This window comes from Sturnus vulgaris, chromosome 7, assembly GCF_052056855.1.
Source record: "Sturnus vulgaris isolate bStuVul1 chromosome 7, bStuVul1.hap1, whole genome shotgun sequence".
Lineage (NCBI taxonomy): Eukaryota > Metazoa > Chordata > Aves > Passeriformes > Sturnidae > Sturnus > Sturnus vulgaris.
In genome coordinates this window covers 37,756,579-37,777,235 of record NC_142249.1, presented here as the reverse complement: position 1 = coordinate 37,777,235, position 20,657 = coordinate 37,756,579, and the positions used below count along the sequence as shown (strand labels likewise).

At 41.4% G+C, this 20,657-nt stretch overlaps 1 protein-coding gene across 1 annotated transcript in view; it reads right to left on the bottom strand.

The window, feature by feature from the left end:
- The window catches only part of KYNU (kynureninase), a 57,992-nt gene extending 42,445 nt beyond the window's left edge, over positions 1-15,547 (bottom strand). Inside the window, exons 1-3 of the mRNA XM_014870799.2 lie at positions 15,405-15,547; positions 10,866-11,055; positions 5,311-5,431 (exon numbers count right to left, since the gene is read on the bottom strand). Of these exons, the coding sequence (XP_014726285.2) occupies positions 5,311-5,431; positions 10,866-11,034 (290 nt within the window). The 5' untranslated portion in view covers positions 11,035-11,055; positions 15,405-15,547. The remainder of the gene's footprint in view (positions 1-5,310; positions 5,432-10,865; positions 11,056-15,404) is intronic.
- Positions 15,548-20,657: the final 5,110 nt, after the last annotated feature.

The following is a 20,657-nucleotide window of genomic DNA, read 5'->3' as shown; positions in this document are numbered from 1 at the left end:
CTTCTCAGGCAGGGTTTCATTTTGTTTCCCACAAAAATTACCTGGGCATTTTATAATCAGACTGTTTTTGATTGAGTTGAGTCTAATTCACTCCTCCTAGGGATATTTCCAAAGAACTACAATCCTGAAGAACAGGGGACTGCTGTTTCTAAAAAACACAGTTGTATTAACCATTTCAAGCCTCTCATCCTTGCAAAACAACATTTAATAGATTAGGTCAGCAGCTGAAGGAGTGCACAGGTACAACTGAACATGTCTTACAAACAAAGTAATATCCCCATGCTCAACAAGTCCAATCCCGCAGAGACAAGGAGGACCCTGCTCCTCAGTTTGGGTAAGGTCCTGGTACAGCAGCTGACTGCTTTCCTCTATTTCAGAATTGCTCTCTGATGAGTCCTCGACAGCAGAGAGAGCAGGCAGTGTGAAATAACTCTCATTTACAAGAGCATTTCATAGATGAGGAATAAAGGCAGTGGGTGGGGAGGGGAGAAAATGCTGTGAGGGGCAGGATTAGTGCTAAAATTGCCTCTCTTCTATCAGCCCACAATGCAGTTGCATTCCCTGAAGACAGGGGTATATGTTTCACAAACAGCAAGACATTTATTGGTAATTTCCTGTCTTATTCTTAACTGTAATATAGCCATCAAGGGACTTTAGGATAACACAGACTGTTAAAATAAAACCCCCAAAGATTTTCCGTGGCTCCCAGCCTGAGGGAATCTGTATTTCTGAAAGAGGATAGCAAACATAATAAGATGGGAAAAATAAGTCCTAACTACCTGTGGGATTCTGTTTCATTAGCCTTCCCTGATTTTATAGCCATTAGTGTCATCCTAATGGGAATTTACTAATGAAAGTTCTCTGTATCAGCACACAGGACTATCAGAATTTCAGAATAAATTTCCAAGTTATCATGAAAACAGTTCTGAGATTTTTGTCATGAGAATCTTTTATTTTGAGAGGAAAACATGGACATTCAACCACATTGAAAGAAGGGAGAGGCAGCATTTATTATTATTCTTATTATTATTATTATTATGGCACAGCTTACAGCTTGCCTCCCTCTTGATGGCCAATATAAATGCCAAGAGACAAAAATTATTGCCTCTAAAATGGTAGTTAAAAGCATATTCTTGGACCCTTTTTTTATTTTAATCACATGAAACTCTGTAGACTTTGCTGATGGCACAATACATCCTATTACATTTAGGTTGTAAAATTCTATGCTGTGCCTCAGAGAATTTATATCTCTGTATATTATGCCACCCCTTTCTCAGCTCTGGTAGGCACTGGGGGTAATAATCTTTAAGGACACAAGTGCACTGCTCCTGGCATTCCCCTCATACATGGAGAGCCTACATCTCTTTTTTCCCCCACTGCACCCTAGGTAGCAAAAGAGATTTAAATTGAGGTATCCAAATTAATGAATACAAAACTTCACCCATCAAATCACAGAGCACCAGACAAACAGATATTTCTTCAACTTCTGTGAGAGTTTCTCATCGTGCAAATTAATTTTTAGTTGGTTACCATTTTATTTTCAATTTGGCAGGAAATCACAATGCCACGTTTTATTCGCTGAGGTCTGGTTGATTTAAAGCTTGCTAGGGGAGCTAGAAACACATTTTCTGAGATGATCCCAGGGTTTCAAAGGCAGTGAGAAAAGGAATTTAAATTAATTGCCATCTTCAGGAATCTTCTGCGCTCATCCAAATCTTGTTCAAGTGCAAATTTCCTTCTTGCTCCTTTGCCAAAAATGATGCAAGGTATTTAATGAGCCAGTACAGACTCTTAAGTTGGACCATGATTTCAAGTAAAGAAACAAGACAAGAAAAAGGAAGACATATCAAAAGAAAAAGAGCTGTATGAACCAGCAGATTAAAGACAAAACTAAAAAACCCAGGGCATTAAAACAGGCATTTGCAGCTCGACCATCCAACCTGCTGAAAGACAGAGTGCAGAGAGGAGTCCTGAGAATGGCAGGAGAGGTGGGGCTGTCAAACAGGGCTTGGCCAAGCTGCTCTCCTGTTTGCAGGGCTCTCGGATCTTACAGGATTAGTTCAGCACACAGAACCAAAGATACTTTCTGACTTGCTGAAAATAGTGCTGCTACTGCAGGCTTTACATTGTAAAGCCCTCCTCAAACTAGGAGGTTGTTAATCTACTATGGCCATGCCAGCCTCTTGCCAGACTGCTTCAATGCTTAGAAGTATATATATATATATATATATATATGTTTTATTTCTAGCCTCAATTTATTAATTCCTTGCTTATATTTACTGTGCCAACATACTTTTCACATAAGTGGTTCTTTCCCTCCCCTAGACTGATACATCCACAGAGAACAATCGTTTTTTTCCCTTTCAGTCTTAATTTTGCTCAACAGCTCCAGTCCTCAAGACTTGCATGCAGCAGGTTCCCCACTCCCCAGTCATCCTGCCAGCCCTTCACATGAGCACAACTGGCTACAGCAGGCTCCCTTCTGTTTTAATTGTTCCACTTTAATGAGTTATTCAGACAAGAGAGACATTGCCTGCTGCAGTGAGTATGCTCACACACAGCAATGATTCTATAAAATATTTTAATTACTTAATCGGTTCTGGCAGAGCAAAGGGGAAAACAAGGCGTTGCAAAGCACCTCCTGGCCTTCCTCCAAACAAAAAAGTCCCTTGAAGTGTGGACTTTTAAAACATTGGGTTATTGGCTACTCTAGGCTAAACATGAGGGAACAACTCTTCATCCATTTTCACCCCTCATTCAATAAATCTTGGATTTAGCTGAAATCATAACTGAAACATGAAGCCACAGAGGCTGCTTTTAAATCCATATTAAGTATGCCAGTGGCTTGGATTTGTAATCTTGCTACATTAGCATAAAAACAGAGGAATGAGGGCTATGGAGAGGAAGAACACAAAACCAGAGAAGGTGTGTGGGAGGCAGATGTAGGATGAGAGCTGTGACCCACCAGTTAAAGTGGAGGTGGGGGAAAGGAGCTAAACACTAAGAGCAAACACAACAAGAAAGAGGCTTTGCCATGCTTTTCTCTCCCAGCTGTTTGCATAATGAGTTGCCATCACTACTTGGAGATAAAGCTACAGCTTCCCTGCCCTTGACCAGCACTTGATAATCTTCCTTTTCACTCTCGCCATTAACTACAAGCAGTGAAAGCCATTTAAATGGACTCACAGCTCTTTGAGATGGGTCCCAAGACACAACAAACAGAAAATGCAATAAACCAATTTATAAGAAAGCCAGAATCTATACTATTGCTGACTTGATGGATGTGCCTAATTTGCATGCCATTTCTTAGATTCTTGCTACTTATTTGTCTAAGCCAGAGCCACTACACCCCACACAACAGCCATTGAACAGCCTTCAACTTAGAACAGCTACCACCTTAGACTGGGTTTTGTTAAGCTGTCCTTGGTGACTGGAATAAAAGTACCCATTTCTGTACCTTCGGTCACCTATTCCTTTGCATTCCATTCACCACCTTCTCTAAGCATGCACAGTTCTCAAAATGAGCTTGATCGTACACTGGCTGTCTCAGTTGCTTTAGGTTCAGAATTTTATTCTGTTTCTTTGTTGATCTTAATTTGAAGAGTTTTGGTTCGTTTGTTCTTTGGTTTTGTTTTGGTTTTAATTTGTTTTTACACTTTCTGATTTATTCTGGATAAGGCTTTTGAGGCCAAGTTGTGTTTTTAGCAAATTGCCTTTCTAGTTTTGCTCCCTCTCTTGCAGTGGCTTAAATCAATGTTCAGCCATATTTCCCCCCTAGATACAGTTCCTGAAGGCACTTTTGATCTGAAGGAACACACTGCCTACCTTTTTCTTCCAGGTTTTTACAGTCACTGAGGAAAACCTCATCCTTCACTGCAGCAAAGACAAACACAAGAATAGAAGTGAGGCAGTGAAAAGATACAGTGGAGGAGCTGAAATACATTTGCAGTCCCAGTGCATCACTCTAAGAATGTTATCTGACTTCTGCCTTTTGAAGGAGCTCAGCTGTTTCCCTGACAAAGTGGGATAACAGCACAGAAATGGACGGGGTTGCAATTTTTTCAAACGACTGGAGAAACTGCATTGCTGTGCTGACTGAATAACCAGAAGGAACGAGCTCTTCCTAAAGTTTCACTCATTCCCACTCATTCTCAGCCTTCTCACCTGTAAGAATACAGGTGAAAAATAGGAATCAATAAACATATTGATGAGCTCCCAGCATTCATAAATTTACAAGTGGAAGAGCAGCTACAGATTTCTCACATTTGCATCTCCACCGTTCCTGCTGAAACAAGGCTGCCCACTTAGCAGAATTCATTTTTCCTCTTCTGCCTCTCCATATTTCCTCTGCTCTCTCACCATGAAATCACATCTGTTCCACTCATATCCCGCACCCTATAAAAGAGTTCATCTCTCACCCAGCTCACTCACTCATCTGGATGTTATTTTCCTTTCCCACCTTCAGTTCCCTGTTTTTTACTCATCATTTTCCTTACTCATCCCTGCTCCAGCTGCTCAGGCAGGTGCTGGAGATCTCAAAGCACAGACTCTTAATGGAAACAGAACATAATATTAAAAAAAACTGAATAAAGAGGAAATAAAAGCTTTTTCTTTCCCCTACGTATATTAAAAAGTTCTCAATTTGTTATGTTGACAGTGTCTCTTTCCTGAAATGTGTCCTTTTATCATCTTTTACATCAGGTTGATTCAGTAAAGCTTGTTGCAATTCACACTCAGCTCCTTGACGAGATGCTACTGAGAAGACAGGAATGTTTCTTTCTAAATAAAATTAACTTGTCAGGCAGAGACCTGGTTTAAGAGGAGCCAAAAACCTGCTGGCATGGGCAGCAGCATCACCTGCATTCGGTGCTGTTTCAAGGGGAGCTGCTTGTTGTGAAGCCTGCAGGGCGACTCACACATTGTTAAAACCATTAATTAGAAAGTCACAGGACCTGGAACCCCACCACATTCACCAGCCAGCAGCAGCAACCAAATAGGTTTGTGTGCCTCGTAGGAACTAACAAGCGTTTGTTTATACAAGTTGGGTGGGGAGGGTTGAACTGCACAGGTTCTCCAGGTGAGCCAGGCAGAGCCACCACACACAGCACAGCTATCAGGGGCTGTTTGCCTGTTTTACTGCTCCTGCCTTTAAAAGAGATATAAACAGTGCTAGGGAAACACTGAACATGTTCAACTCCTGGGCTGCAGTATACATTTAACACACTGTTCTGTAGTTCCAAGGAAGATCCCAAAATAAAGTACTCCTCTGAAGCACAGGTCAGCATCTGGCACACCCTGCAGGGTACTCACGTTCGAGCCCACTTGTCCAGTTCTTCATCCAGGTAAGTTTTAACTTTTCTTGGCTGGAGCCCAAGAGAATTCCCAATGAAGTACACACAGCTCTCCTCTCCATTCACCAGGGCCAAGTCAGCTGTGGAGGGAAAGCAGAGAGACAAAATGCTCACAGGACTGAGAACGGGAGGCTCTGAAGGTATGGGACTGAGCACAGGAGGCTCTGCAGGTGTGGGACTGAAAACAGGAGGCTCAGCAGGTGTGGAATTGGGAAGAGGAGGCTCTGAAGGTGGAGAACTGAGCACAGGAGGCTCTGCAGGTGTGGGACTGAGAACAGGAGGCTCTGCAGGTGTGGGATTGAGCACAGGAGGCTCAGCAGGTGTGGGACTGAGAACAGGAGGCTCAGCAGGTATGTACATCCCCCCAAACACACCCACATGTGCCATCCCCAGATCTCTGTGCATCCCCCATCCCCTGGGACATCACAGTCCTCACAGCGGTGTCACATCCTGATCTCTCTCCGAGAACATCACCTGGGTAACCCTGCAAAGGATTTGAGGAGGACAGCAGGCAATTTGCAAGCAATTATTCACCTTTTCCTCCTACAATTTTTGGAGCTGGTGAGAGTTCAGGCAGCACTAAATCCCCAGCTCCCAGGGGCTGTGTGAGAAGCAGTCACTGACACCCATTTTATCAGGTCTGTAACCAACAGTGAGTAAACAGGGAGCATTTTCCCAGTCAGGCTATCCACTTTTCTTCCACCACCAATATATGCCTACTCCGAGTCATGAAGCTACTGGAATTAGGCATTCAATAAAAGTTAGGACTAGGTAAATACATATCTTTCATGTAAGTTGTCCCTGCACTATTAAATCTCTATTTAGAAAAATGTAATTGTTGAGGAGAATATTTTAAGGCAGTCTCAAAAGTTCCTGTCTTGTCAGCAAATACTGTAGGCTGCACTTCATGTCATTGTCTGAGGAGAAGGAGGAAATCTATGTTGACAAATCCTTTCAATGATTAGGAGAAAAGCAAGGCGGTAGAAATTTATAAATAATAGCTCTAGAGAGGTTCTGAACAATCTAATTACCCTGTGTCATCATCTATCAATCCAAACACAGCCTTCTTCTGTTATTTCTCATGTTAGAGATTCTTGGAGGGACAAGTGATGGTGACCTTCTGGAAGTGGTAATTTGCATTCGTCTCTACCTATATTTACAATACCCCTAAAAGATAATATCACATCTAATTTTGGTGAACATAATTGACATCCCTTAGAATAAAGATCAAATGAATGAGCATGTAAAGGTACGTGCTAAAAATGAACCATAAGATTGCAATTCAGTCTGTGAAAATGTTGTAAGACCTGTAGAAAAACAGCCTGGAAAAAGGTTTTTTACCACCTTTTGTACTAACAGTTAGCAATTTTACTGAAGTCCTCAAGAAACACATTTTTCAGGAGTAGAGACAACTTGGGTAATTTCTTAATTAAAGTTTAGAGGCTTTTAAAAAGCATAAGTCAGAGAGCAATCTCAGCCTAATCTGTTTTGCAGATACTATGTCTGTTTTTCATCACCATTGTAATATGAATGAAAACAGAGAGGCATAAATATCCTCCATGCCCCCAAATTGATTCTATTAACAGTTCTTTTCCTACCAAGAAACACAATAACACTGTCCCACCGGGATTAGAGAGAAGGATCCTTGCTCAAGAATTTGGAGCTCGATCTCACTAATACTCACCAAGCAGTAAAACAGGTGAAGGATTATAAGCAAGGCAGCTTTTCTTACACCACAATCCTTTCTAAATAAAAACACCTCTTGTTCACTTGGAGAGATAGGGCATTGCCTTTTTGATAAAGTGTATTTTAACATGTTTATACCTGTTCCTTCAGATATTTTTTTTCTTGATGTGTTATCAACTCTAAATCTGGATTAACTTTTTCCCTTTTGACAAAAAACTCCTAACTTCCCCTTCTCTGACATCACTAAAAGACTCATTTTGGACCATTGCTGCTTGTTTTTTTGCTATTTTTGTAATTCCTCCTGATCAGCACCTCCTCGTGCTCCAACAACTCCATATACACTGTGATATTCTTAAGAGCAATAATTTTTTTCTTCCTAAGCCTAGCACTTGTCTTTACCAAAATTGCATTTATTTGTCGTGCTATTGGTCCTTTTAATTTCTGGAGGAGCTATGGTTGATTTGAAATACATATTGAAATATTCTATCAGGAAATAAATACAATTGAAGAAATAAAGGCAAAGAAAAAAAAGAAACAATTATTGAAATGTGTTCGTAGAGTAGCCTGGATCAAAAAATACATTTACATTAAGATTAATTAAATATGATATATATTCATACATCTACTCAGATTCCTGCAAACTGGTCAATCTAATCACATACATTATTTTGCATACTAATTATACCTATTTATCTACATTAAAGATGCACTTCTATACCTTTTAAACCTAAAAGGAAAAGCAAGTTTATTGTCAGAAATATTCAGTCCAAACAAAAGGGGAAAATGTAATGGGTTTATTAACTAGAAAGGAAGGACTAAATCTACTTATACTTATCTCAGCTCTGTCCTTAGCTGAAGGATAAAAGATCTGCTTTTCACACCTGCCGGTACTCCTCTCACCAGCCCTCCAAAAAGCCAAATTTTTATGATTAACCACTACCTTTAACTATTTCTTCTGGGAAATACAGCTCAGTGCTTTCACTCCGGGGCATCTTTTTATTCCCAAGAAGCCCAAATGACACCCGACTCCTTTACAAGGTGACAAAGCACAAGCCATAGCCCTGCTCAGTTGGGTGATTTGGTGCCCAGCTGCAGTCCAGGCATTCCAGGCATTCCTGCCTCCTCCCTGCAGTGCACAGAGAGTTAAAGAGACTTTGGTGTCAGCTTCGAGAAGGGATCCAAACATTTCCCTAAATCTTCTGCTGTCATCTTTTCCTCATGTGCTCACCTGAGCCTTGTCCCTCGTGCTTGCACATAAAACCTCAGAGATTTGCAGAGTTAGGCTGCTACTGGTTTCCTCTTGATTGATATGGCAAATAAACAGCCCTGGCAGTTTCTAACTTGATAACTAAATTAAACTATTATAATGACTTCCTAAATATTTTCCTGTACGTCATCTTACTGTTGTCTCCTATGGATGTTCTCATCTGCTTCTTGTAAGCTTTCCTTTTAAAGCCTCATTGTAATGTTTTATGTAAATATATAAAGAATATTTGATGGCTAATATCTGTAATGACATTTATCTTCAGGAATGTGTTATCTGGCATCCGCTCCTGGGCTCAGATAAATGTCATGGCAGATCTGTCTCTATGGTATAGTCACACAATGTAAATATATATATATATTTACACCCCTGCTGTTCTTCAGCAGGGAAGCTGTTCCTGATGACAGCTGAAGCACAGAAAAGGACAGGAAAAAAAAGGGGAGGAAAAAACCCCTCAATTTAGGAGCACCAGAATGATGGGTTCTCTGTGCTTTTCAACTGGCAATACTTAGTACATTGTTTATCTTCACTAAAACATATCTATCCACAGTCTCAAGACTAAATATTATTGTAACTACAGGGGGAAAAACTCCACAGCAGCAGTCTTTGGGTCTTAATACTGTGGTAATAATAATAAAAAAAGTAATGGATGTTGGAAGGGAAGAAATCAAAATATCACATGGAAAAACTTCTACCTACTTCTCAGAGGATTCTTTAATCTGAAGCTGCTACAACACTACACTGAAAAGTGACCTTTGATATCCTGGAGAGACATTTGACATTCTGCAGTCAAAGATCCAGCTACTCCTGCTTGGCCTGGATTCCAGCAGCACCACTGCCATGGGAACTGTGTTCCAGCATCCTTCCAGCTCTAGTGCCACATCTTCACCACTGTGGTGGCAGCTGAAGGAGCTTTGAGTACAGAATATCCAAATATCCAAACAAACAGAGGAGGTTTAGGAAACTCTCTTAAGCAACCAAGGTTAAAAAAAAAAAAAAAAAAAAAAAAAAAATTACAGAGGCATGGAGGAAGCACATAGTTTAAGTGTTTGCAAAGTGTCCAGTTGTGTCCAGTCCTGCTCTGACTGATAGAAACAGCACAACTCAAGGATTTAAATGTGTGGAAAGATAAGCCAATACCACTAGAACATAGAGAACTGAGATTTATCATCCTGTGTCCCAAGGGCAGGAGCAGACTGCATTCCCAACACTCATCACTGCTCAGCAGGAAGATACTGAATTCAGTTTCAAAAGATGTCCAGGAATTCAGAGCATTGACATCATTTTCTATTGTAGTCCCTTACTGGACACACTTTGGTGAATGCACCTGTAATTTTTCATTTACCATCAGTACTCTTCCTTTCAGAAAAAGAAAATCTGTAGAAAATTCTCTCTACATTTATTGGAAAACAAAAAAGAAAACCCCAAAATTGCAAGGAAGATTTATCATATTTTTTTCCTTTCATTTTCAATAGGTACATTCTGCCAAGGCAGGAAAGGAGGAGAGAGACTATGCCTGCATGAAATAATAATTTCTCCAGTGTCCAGCATGGAGTGACCAGGGCCTGCAGAGCCAGCACAGCTTTTGCTCTCCACGTAACTGAGACAAAAATAAACCCAGGCAGGACTTGGGAAGCAGAAGAAGAGATCAAGACCTTGCTGCCTCCAGTGGTGGCTGTTCCCACCAGATTTCCTTGCATGAATTTGGCTAAACACGGTGGTTATTGCAAATACCAAAAAAAAAGTTGGAGCTGGGTTTTAGTTTTGGTGGTCTGTGAGTGCTAACCTGAAGCAAATGCTTCCCCTCTCACAGCCTGCCACTCCCATTCCCACCCCTCCTGCCTCCACACCAAGCCCTCCCCATGCCACAGTCTCCTCAAAACAACCTGTGGAACAGGAAAGGAGAAAAATGTCCAGAAGAATTTTACATAGCTTCACTGAAGTCAGGTGCTATCTATTTTTAGGCTATTCATGAGGAATGTTGAAAATATCTTCAAATAAAAGGCTTCATTATGAATTATTTGCTCAGGTCAATTATTTGTCCTGAGGTACAGCCTTTCATTTGGCCTCAGTGAGAAAACAGCTCCATCACCAGCAATAAGACATCAATGTTCACATAATATATATACTGCCTCTTTCATTAACTAAAATAATTGTAACCAGACAGATAATACCAAACTGAATCACACCCAGGAAACAACTGCTCTGAACTCCCCAAGCCACGCTGCTGTTTTGAGCCATTAGACAAAAAAGCTCCTGCCTGTAATTTTCAATCAGTCACTACATTGTTCAAAGCTGCTGACTGACAGCATAAGCACCACATAAGTACTGTATCCTCACACTTGATTCAGGATGGCAATGAGAACATAGAGCTTTTGGTGCTAGAATAAGCTGATAGATTGATTTAGCAACAGCAGGGACATTCTGTGCTCAGATATGACTACAATTGCTCAATTATCTCATAAGTGACGATGATTTCCAAAGACTTGTGATAAACACATGCAGAAGATGTGAAGCCCAGCCCTTTCCCCCTCCCTCTCCCTCACAGCAATTATAACTCTCACTTGGAGGCAGATCCTTGATTTTGGGGATATAGAAACATTCCCGAAGATGCTTTAACTCATCCTTTTCATCTAAGTGGAAAGCAAGCTTTTTGTCCGTGGGACTGCATCCGAGCTGCAAGGCAGTTTGCTCCAAAATGCTTGCTGGATGCACAGGAGAAGATGGATCCATTTTCAGATCATTCAATTTCACCTGAAAGTCAGAAATTTTCAGAATTAGCTTCTGCAGTTTGCATAGTCACGAGCAGCTGATAAGCAGCCACTGAAGCTGCATCATTCAAGACCTAAACTTACTCGGTTTAAAGCTTTTAAAAAGTGAAGTGTCTGAATAGAATGGTAAACCTGATCAAATATTTCCAAGGCAACATATTGCTGTAACCCCTAAAGGCTTTTTTCTTTTCCTTCTATAGATACAAAGCTCTTTCCTTTTTAAACTTTATCAGAACTCTTCTGAGTTCTCCCACCAGACTGACAGCAGCTCCAAATGCTGGAGTGTCACTCTCAGTCTGGAGACGTCAAAGCCAGAGGCAGCATTATTGTTTCCCCAGTCTGAGCTCCTAAGAATAGCAGGTGCACAGATTTTTTGCCTCAAAAATTGGAGGGGGTGTTTGTATACAGCCGTGCTCGTGTGCAAGGGCAGAGCAGGCAGGATGCAGGTGTCAGGCAAACAGAGCTTTCAAGATCAGGGCCTTGAATTAATATTTCCTTTCAGCTACACCGAATATCCTGCTGGTTTAGATGTGTTTCTCCTGGGAAAGGAGAGAAACCCATGTGAAATCAGAAATATGACAGACCACGAATTCTAAGGGAACGCCCAAAACTAACTGCAAAATTTACAAGCTCGTTGGCCTTGATATGAAAACAGTCCCGTGACTGTAATGCTCAGAGACACCACGGTGTTCCAGGCAGCACTTGTGCACTTGGCTTTACAACTGGCAAAGAAGGTTTGCAGCACTTACTCTGCACTTTAGGGCAAAACTTCCCTGCTGTGTTTTGTGGCAGCAAGCAGCCCAGAGGCTCAGTGAGGTGCTGGGGGCTGCCCCAGTTTAGGGAAATATGCAGTTACACCCCACAATGTTCTTCTTTTTAACATCCCCAAGAATCTTGGTGTAAAGGAACACTCGAGAGGATAGGCTGAAATAGGATAGATTAGCACACAACAAGGAACACAGAGCCACTATAGAATATGGCTTTTTCTCTCTTTTTGAGAGCGAGAACTCTTTAAGTACATATCTTCCATAAGCTCTCATTTCTTAAAGCCAAAATATCCTACGTATAGCTATCAGGAACAAGCTGTGGATAGAACAACAGATGACTGTTGAGAAGAGCTTTGTCAACACATATGGGAGGGACAACGGTTGGTATTTAAATATAAACCCCTAAACAGCACAGCCTCCTTAGTGCCAAGTAACCCAAACGTGCTTATACTCTGGCCAAATGGCCAGCATGATGCTACTTACCTGCTTTAATCTGCTATCATTTGGTTTATGATGAGAACATAATCTTTTTCCCCTCCAGACCTGATATCTTACACAGTAACAATTTTTCCCCTCCCTTCAGCATGCAGAGTTAAAAAACAAACAAACAAACAAAAAAAAACCAAACAAAAAAAAACCACCAAAAAAATAACTCCCCTGGGAGTTGTTGGAGACATCCTATTTTTAAGCTGTCTCCACACAGGTCGTTCACACCTCCTCATCGTTGCCAAATTTATCATTCCCACTCATTCACCCTAATCATCCTTTAGGTGGTAAAAAGGAAAAGAAAATGGCAAAAATGTTTGGGGGGGAAAAAAACAAAAACAAAACAAAAAAAAACCAAACAAACAAAACCAAAAACAACAAACAAACAAACAAAAAAAGATATTTCAGCATCTTGGTTTTCAGAGTTGGGTGTGATGCTCAAGTGGCCAAACTGACTGGGGTCAACATTCCCCAAGTCCCAAAGAGCTGCCACCCCACTGCAAGCCCTGAAGGAGGTGTGACCAGGCTCCTGCTCCTCAGTTCCTCCACAGCTGAGCAGCAGATCCAAGGCGTCTGTTCCCTGCTGGGATGTCAGTCCCAGATGTGCTTTTCTGCAGATCGAATCGACCTGATTTGGCAAACACCAGGGAGGTTGGCTTAGGGATCTTTATTTCCTCCAGATGTTGTGAACCAACAAGAAAAGCAAGTTATGGTCACAGACACTATGACCATCACTAATACAGTCACCCCAACATAATCTACAGACACTGTAAAGTAACTTAAATTTCGCTTCTCCAAATTATAGGATTAAGCATTAATGAGAGCTTATTTCCAAGCAATACGTGGGTCAGCACTTGGAAAACAGAACTAGGTTTTGTTTCCAAAGCTTGTTCATTTGATTTACAACCCCAGCATGGATATCCTGATCCCATTTTCAAAGCATGTCCAGCACATACATAATAAAGATAAGAGCCCTCTATTTTTAATAATGAGTACTTAATGCAAATTATGTAAAAAAATCCTTAGATGAGGGATTGAAAACCATGTCTGTCTTCTAACCGTCTCCTTCTAAGTAAAAGAATTTCCAGTGCAGTATTTTCTGTAATATCTCCTTCCTACTCAAGTTAATGCCTGGATTTTTTTTTTTTTTTTTTTTTAATTTTACTCCCTGGTGATGTACCTCCTGGAGTTAAGGAGCCTTTTCAGCTCTCTAGAAAGATGAATTTTGAGTTAAGAATATTTGTTCAGTGAGCTCAGTCCCCATGGTCCCCAGGAAGGGTACCATGGAGCTTTAGTATTGCCATCACCTCTGTCCTCTTCTGAAAACAGCCCAAGGGGGGTTTGAGAGCCTCCAGCATTCATCTCCTGGGACCACTGAGGTAATTGCCCTAAAATTTGTGATCAGGAGGTGGATGATAAGGGTGTTTGAAGGACTATTTGGTATTATAAACACATTCTTCTCATCCAGCCTGTGGATTCCCTGCTCTACAACACATGAACACAGCACAGCTTCCTATTATTTATCTCACCAATCATCATTTTTTTAGCAAGGACACCCAGTTATTAGCGTGGATTTATGGCCACCATATCCCAGGTCATTCACTGACCCACCTGGCAAGCACAAATGGGTTTTGTTTCCATTTGAGGCCTGACCCAAACCTCACTGGAGTCAATGGGTGTCTCTATTACAGACAGCAATTCCTGGATCAGCCTTTTGGCTCCCTGTCATTGCTGCATCTGATCAATGACTTACATTTATTGTGATTCGTATTGATTTTGACAGCAAATATAATATTAAATACAAAGAATTTTAAAAAGATTAAGTGCTCAGAGGTATCTGATTTAATACAAACATTATGAAATAAGATAAAACTACTAAAATAAAATCAATCAAAATCTTGTTGAGAAATGAAATCCCAGAGATCCAATTCTGAGACCAGCACAAGAAAGTACTTTGTCCTTTGAGTGGGAACTAGACTCCATAGAGAGGAATCCCAGAATTGCTTGGGGTTGACTTTTCCCACCCCCCCTTAACTCTGACTGGCATTATTGCTTTTTTTTTTTAATTTTATTTTCAGAATAGGGTCCTGTACAATTATTTTACAATAATTAATGAGTCATTTGTTGTTTTCTACATGTAGAGCAAACACATTTGTGTAAGAACAGTGCAATTTATCTCCTTGTAACTGAAAACAATATTCAGTAACCTCTTCAAACTAAAAGTCAGACCCATCAGTGAAAAATGCATTTCCCACTTTGATAAACATGGCTCTATGCCAGATTTTTTTTTTTAATACCGCTTAGAGAAAAAAAGAATATTTTAAGAGAAACAATTTGTTTCCACCACCTACTCTAAAAAAAGGTATTCAGGTGTTTTCACATAATCCCAGAATGGTTTGGGTTGGAAGGGATTTTAAAGACCACTTTGTCTCAATCCCTGTCATGGGCAGAGACACCTTCCACTAGACCAGGTTTTCTTCTTTCTTTCCTTGAAACTTTATTACAGTTTTTGACTTTCTTAGATGACATGAAGTCATAAGTATATTTTTACTTTTTTCTTCTTTCTTTGCTCTTTTGCTCTTCTACAGGACAAGCTTGTACTACAACATGATTCAATGTAAAAATCCACCTATGACTGTAGGCAATCTTTCATATTCAAAAAGATCCCATGCAACTTAAGAAAAACAATATTTTTTTTTCCATAATTTATCAGCCTCTATCAAACATTGGCCTCTACTACTTATTTCCCATTTTAAAGCTGTGAAAGACAATGGATGAGAATTAGTCAAGCACAAGTGATGCAAATGTCTGGGTGATTATGTCAGTTTTGTCCTTTATGCATAATTTACTGACTAAATAATAAAAAAAGAGTGAATATTAGCAAGGCATCTTGTCAAACCTCCTCAGGAAGGTCCATTAGGCTTAATTATAAGAATGATAATTTGTCCTGTTTTAGATCCGCTTACATCTTTATGGATCTAGCCTCTGTCTTGATGTCTTTGTTAAAAAAAAACAAAATAAAGATTCCCTTAACCCTCCCCTTAAACCTTTTCATTAAATATTCCAAGATGTTACTCACAGTCTTCCTACCCAGCACAGTGCAGACAGGCACCCAGTGAATCCCTACTGAGGCTGTACCAGTATCCTCAGGGGGAAAGGGTTTCTCATGGAAATCGCCTGTCCTGCACTTTCTGCCCTCCAATAGCTGCTCTCCGGCTTGTTAAACACAGCTCAGCCCACAGACCTTTGATATGTGGAGGCTGGTGTCCAAATGCACCCTTTGGGGAGGAAAACTGGGGGTATGTACATGTGTGGGTGGGGAAGTTTGCAGCACAGGTCCAGGCTGTCAAAATACACCCACTGAAAGCACCAATAGCACCGTAATTGAGGTTGGTTTAGAAAACAAACAAAAGAGGAACACCAGAACTGCACAGCGTGTAAGGGCTGACTCTCGTCCCATCTTTACACCTAAGAAATTGCTCTGCTTGAATATGATTTTGCAGAAGGAAGTTTCTAAAACAGCACAGCCCAGAGCAGCATGATTACTTCAGGTTAAATACACTTCAGTGAATTTGTTTAAATTACGGAACTGGAGAGAAAGAAAAATCTAAATATTCATAACATCCCCAACAACAGACACACAGCAGCAACCACCACTGTATAATTAAATAAGTTATACAGCACAGTGTCACAGCTGCAGCAAGGGAATGTGACAGAGAGGAATTATAATAAACTCAGTTACTTAGAGTAATTTAGGCACTTATTGACCTTCATGTCAAGAAGCGCTATGGTGCTAAAAGTAATTTTGCATAGAAAACTCATCTTTTCTCCTCTACGGTGAAACCACGTTATGCTGTGGTCGGCAGTCGCTCCTGGGAGGGGGTGATGAAACTCCTGAGCAAATATTCCTTGTTGCATGGAGAAACAGCCACAGCCACGTGCCTGGCTGCCCAGACTCTGACCCCACCAGCCACACAATCCCCGAGTTAACCAAAAACCAGGTGTACGTGTAATTATTTCTCCTATTATTATCTTTTCCTTTGTCGCCATGGTGAAATTTAAAGCTCTGATCAAATTAAGAAGGCACCCCTCTTCCATATGGGCATGGGAAAGTAAACACGGTTGTAATTAAAGTGGTTTTAGACCAAACTCTTTCACTTTCATGAAGGAGACAATCGATAGCAGAACAGCAAGAAGCGTTTGCAATAACATGGCAGAGGGAGTGGTGGGAATTTACACAGAATGCAGACTTGCCAGGGTGGAAAACAGAAGAAGAATTAAAGGTGAAATTAGGAACAAGCAGAGTTGATATCTCTGTCTTTGCTCTCTATAAACGTTATCTCAAACCAGCCACGTGTTTGCTCAACCCTCTCCATTCAAGCTTTAGTGCCACCCGTTCCTACACACAGCTAGAACACAGGAATGTGGAACAAGAAAAAATGTTTCCATCCAGCCTCTGTGACACTTCAGAGGAGGGTTGAAAAAAAAAAGCAAACAAAAAACCCACAAAAATATATAATGGAAGAGTGAGGAGAGATATAGGGGCAGAAGGGTCAGAGTTGTGGATTAAAAATATAATTCAGAGATACATCTCCATCCTGGACTTCTGTGTGCCCAGACCCCTGCAGTAATGCTTGTTTATTATCTGGATTTCCATTTTCAGTAAGCACCAATAGATGTGACACTCTTGAACTGTAACATTTCATCTTCTTTGCTAGAAAAAAAGCCCAACAAAACAACCACACAGAGCACTTAATATTGACCCAAAATAGAGCTGACCTCTATCCATCAGTTCCTGCAGTATCATTGCCCTCTTTTGCACTGTTCAAATGACTTTTTCTGGGGCTTCCCAGTAACTCAGCTTGTTTACTCCACCAGCAAGACAATGGGACTGCTGATCAAGAAACTTTATCCTACTAGGAATCTGGTCTGAGAAAGAAGCAGCAGACTGGAGCACTACAGCTATTGAAGCAGAAGGGATCCAAAGTCAAACTCAGCCCAAAAAGGGTATTTATTTCTTGTTTGGTTGGCCATTTAGGTCAAACCAAGCTGAAATACACTGCAACTTTTCAATTTGCCTTTGGAAATAAAACTACATAAACAGTGCAGTGAAAATTTCCCCACTGCATTTCCCTTTGAATGAGCATCGTGCATTTTAACCTTGATTGTCAATGGTGGCAGGAAAGCAGCTGTGCTTGCAAAGGCCATATGTTTGCAGACTTTTATGAGAATTGGAATATTGACCCCTTCTTCCCAGCTATTCTTCTCAACCCTTCTGCTGGAATAAAAGGAAAATAGAGACAAAATCCTTTGCCCCTAAATTCAAGGCTCAAACATCAGCAAACAGACAGCCTGGATACATTTTTTTTTTTTTGGCTACAGAACAAGTAAAATGTTCTGGGTTTTTTGTTTGTTTGCTTTTTCTGTGTTGCTGTGAAGCAGCCAGAGGACAGGAGGAGGAGAAGGAGCTGCTGTAAGTTACAGCAAGACCAATGTGCAAGGGAGTGAGGCTGTAGGAGATGGCCAAAGTCCCAGCAGCACAGGTCTGTGTGCAGGGAGCAGGCAGAGAATGCAATGAGGGCAGCTCAGCCCTTGCCTTCTCAAAGGAGCTGTTAGGGAGGCAGGGACATCTGACAGACAGTTTAGAGAAGGAAAAAGAAGAATAAAAGGAGCTTTGTGTGTCTGTAACAATGGGCTATGTGGAGTACACGGGGCAGAGAAGGATTGAGGGGTGGGCAGGAAAACACATTTCCCACGCCAGCAGCTCCCTTGCCTCGTACCCACGGAGCCACCCACTTCCAGCCACATCCTCAGGTGTGCTGATACTGCTTCATCTCAATCTCCTCCTCAATTTTTTGCTGTGGCATCTGCCATCCATCACTGCCCCTCCCAAACTGAGCAGAGACCTCTCGAGCCCCAGCCATGGGAGCCTTGTCCCTTAGCTGGAAAGAACTGTGTGAGCTTTTCCACAGGAGCACCAGTAAAAGTTGTAACAAATTAATGTGACAAAGCATATGCCTTCTTCTGAAGGCCTGTGACGACAACAAATAGCCAAAGGCACCCTAAAGCAAACTCAGCCCGTGCCAGATGGGATGCCAGGACACTGGGTCCATCAGGTCATGGAGGCTGGCCTTGGCACTGCTTAGCCCTGAGCCTTCTTGCTGTCAAGAGGGTAAAATAATCCAGCAAACAAAGAAGGATTCTCTTTAACAGAAATAGGCAGGTCTTACCCACAATGAGACAGCCTGGAGGATCCTCAGGCAGGAAAACTCTGTAGTTCTGTGGAAAGGGGCAGCAAAGCAGTGATATGTCCAAGCAGCACACACTGCACCTGCAGCACAGAGCTGTGCTCAGGCACAGATGCTTAGAAAAACCGGGATCGTCTGTGTTTACAAGGCAAGCCCCACAGCTATTTTTTAAAGCATGCCATCTGCACCTTGTGATGGCACGATGCATTTCACCTCAGGCTTCACAGCAATCGCTCAGCAAACAGCAGCATAAAACCTTTGGTCTCCTCCTTGCTGAGCTTGCTATAACAACTTTCTTATCACTTTTGTTTTCTCTCCACTCCATCAACACTCCTGCTCTGCCCAAAGCTCCTCTGTTACCTCAGGTCACATCTAAACCCTCTATGATGGGGATGCCCTGTATCTGCCCTCACTTAACTGGTTCTCCTCCCTCCCCCTCAGACCCCAGCCAGTTGGTTTTTCCTTCTGAAGTTATTTGAAGGAAACATGTATATTTGGCCTTTTTGCAGGAGTGGATTGCTCTGGCTGTCTGATTTAAACTTTTGGTCTTCTGATTAAGACTGAAAAACCCTCAGTCCATTAAACTTTACTTTACAGAGACTTAACTCTCTATAATGATGATCCAGTGTTTATTTTTTTTATTTATTTATGAAGCAGTCATTAGTAGCTCCTGCTAAATAATTAATTGCCCTTTCAGTAGCCAAAATGAGCTCCTGAAACCTTCCTCCTTGTCTGAATGGATTTTTCCTATTTTCTTTTCAGTCAGACTGTTAGGCATATCTTATCTAAATAGATATGGGTTTTTCCTACTATGTGACCTGCTCCTAATATTGTTTTTCTTCAGGCTCTGTATCAGTAATCATTTTCATTTCTTTCTGAGTCATTAAACATAATACTTGTCCTTTAAAATCTATTCCCAAAGTAGCTCCTCTATGAAATAAAGAAAAAAAAAGTCATAGGAATAAGAAATTATTTACTTTTCTGCAGTAACATTTAAGGAGAACTATTGCACCACTGCACTGATAATAGTAATACCCAGAGAGGGACAATAAGGGAATGAGAGTCAAGTGATTTCCACATAAAGGGAACAAGAGCAGTAACTCCCCACGGCTCTGATAACTCCATGGTAGCTGCAACAGCAGGAGAACACATTTTGAATAGATGAAATTTCCTTGTGTCTCTCCAAGTTAGCTACTACTAATAAAAGATGACTGTACCTCGGGTGTCCTCACCTACATTTCCAGGCTGGATGCACACACTTTTTTTTTTTTTTTTTAAGCCTCTTGTTATAAAGAATGGGTTATCGCTGTTGTTGATCTTAATGTTTTGCAAAGAATAGGAAATTTCCCCCTCCTCTGGTCAAATATTTGGTCTCAATATTTGCTCCAGACACGACAAGCAAGGACTTTTCGAGTGTTTTTTACCAGAGGCAGTGACAGGAGGGGGGACATGCCTGTCCCTTCCTGAGGGAGCAGTACTGTGATGGCCAAGGGGGCATTTGAGAGACTGAAAAAAATAGTGGGGGACGTGGAACTCCCTTTTCCCATGGCACCCCCTTTTCTCATGGCACCTGCTTGCTATGTGCTATAAAATCCTAAAAATCAAACTGAGTGCCTTGGGGATGGATTTCCAGCAAACCTCCTAAGTGCTCTTTCTACAAAGTGCTTTCAAAGGTGTTTCTGTATCAGATGTGGCCTCTTTCTACCTGGCCACGGTTTCCTCACCCCCCAGGTGACCAGCTGTGTGTCCAGATCTCACAGAACAACACAACCACCAACTTCTCCATCTGCTTGGGCCACATTTCCTGCCTGTGGTCACAGAGCTCCTGAGAAAGGGGAAATCTGACACCAGCCACAGACAGATGCAGTGGGATAACAACAACACCTCACTGAGAGCCTTCCCACAACACCAGAACTTTCCTTTTGTCCTAAATGTTCGTGTAGCACATCTTTTACGATGCTCTTCACACCATTGCAGGCTGACAAATAGCTGAGGACATGAACTGAGCTGAGGCAGACAAACGATCCTGGTGCCTTTCCCCTGCTTCCCCCATCCCTTGTTTGCAGCTCCATAAAAGTGAATGC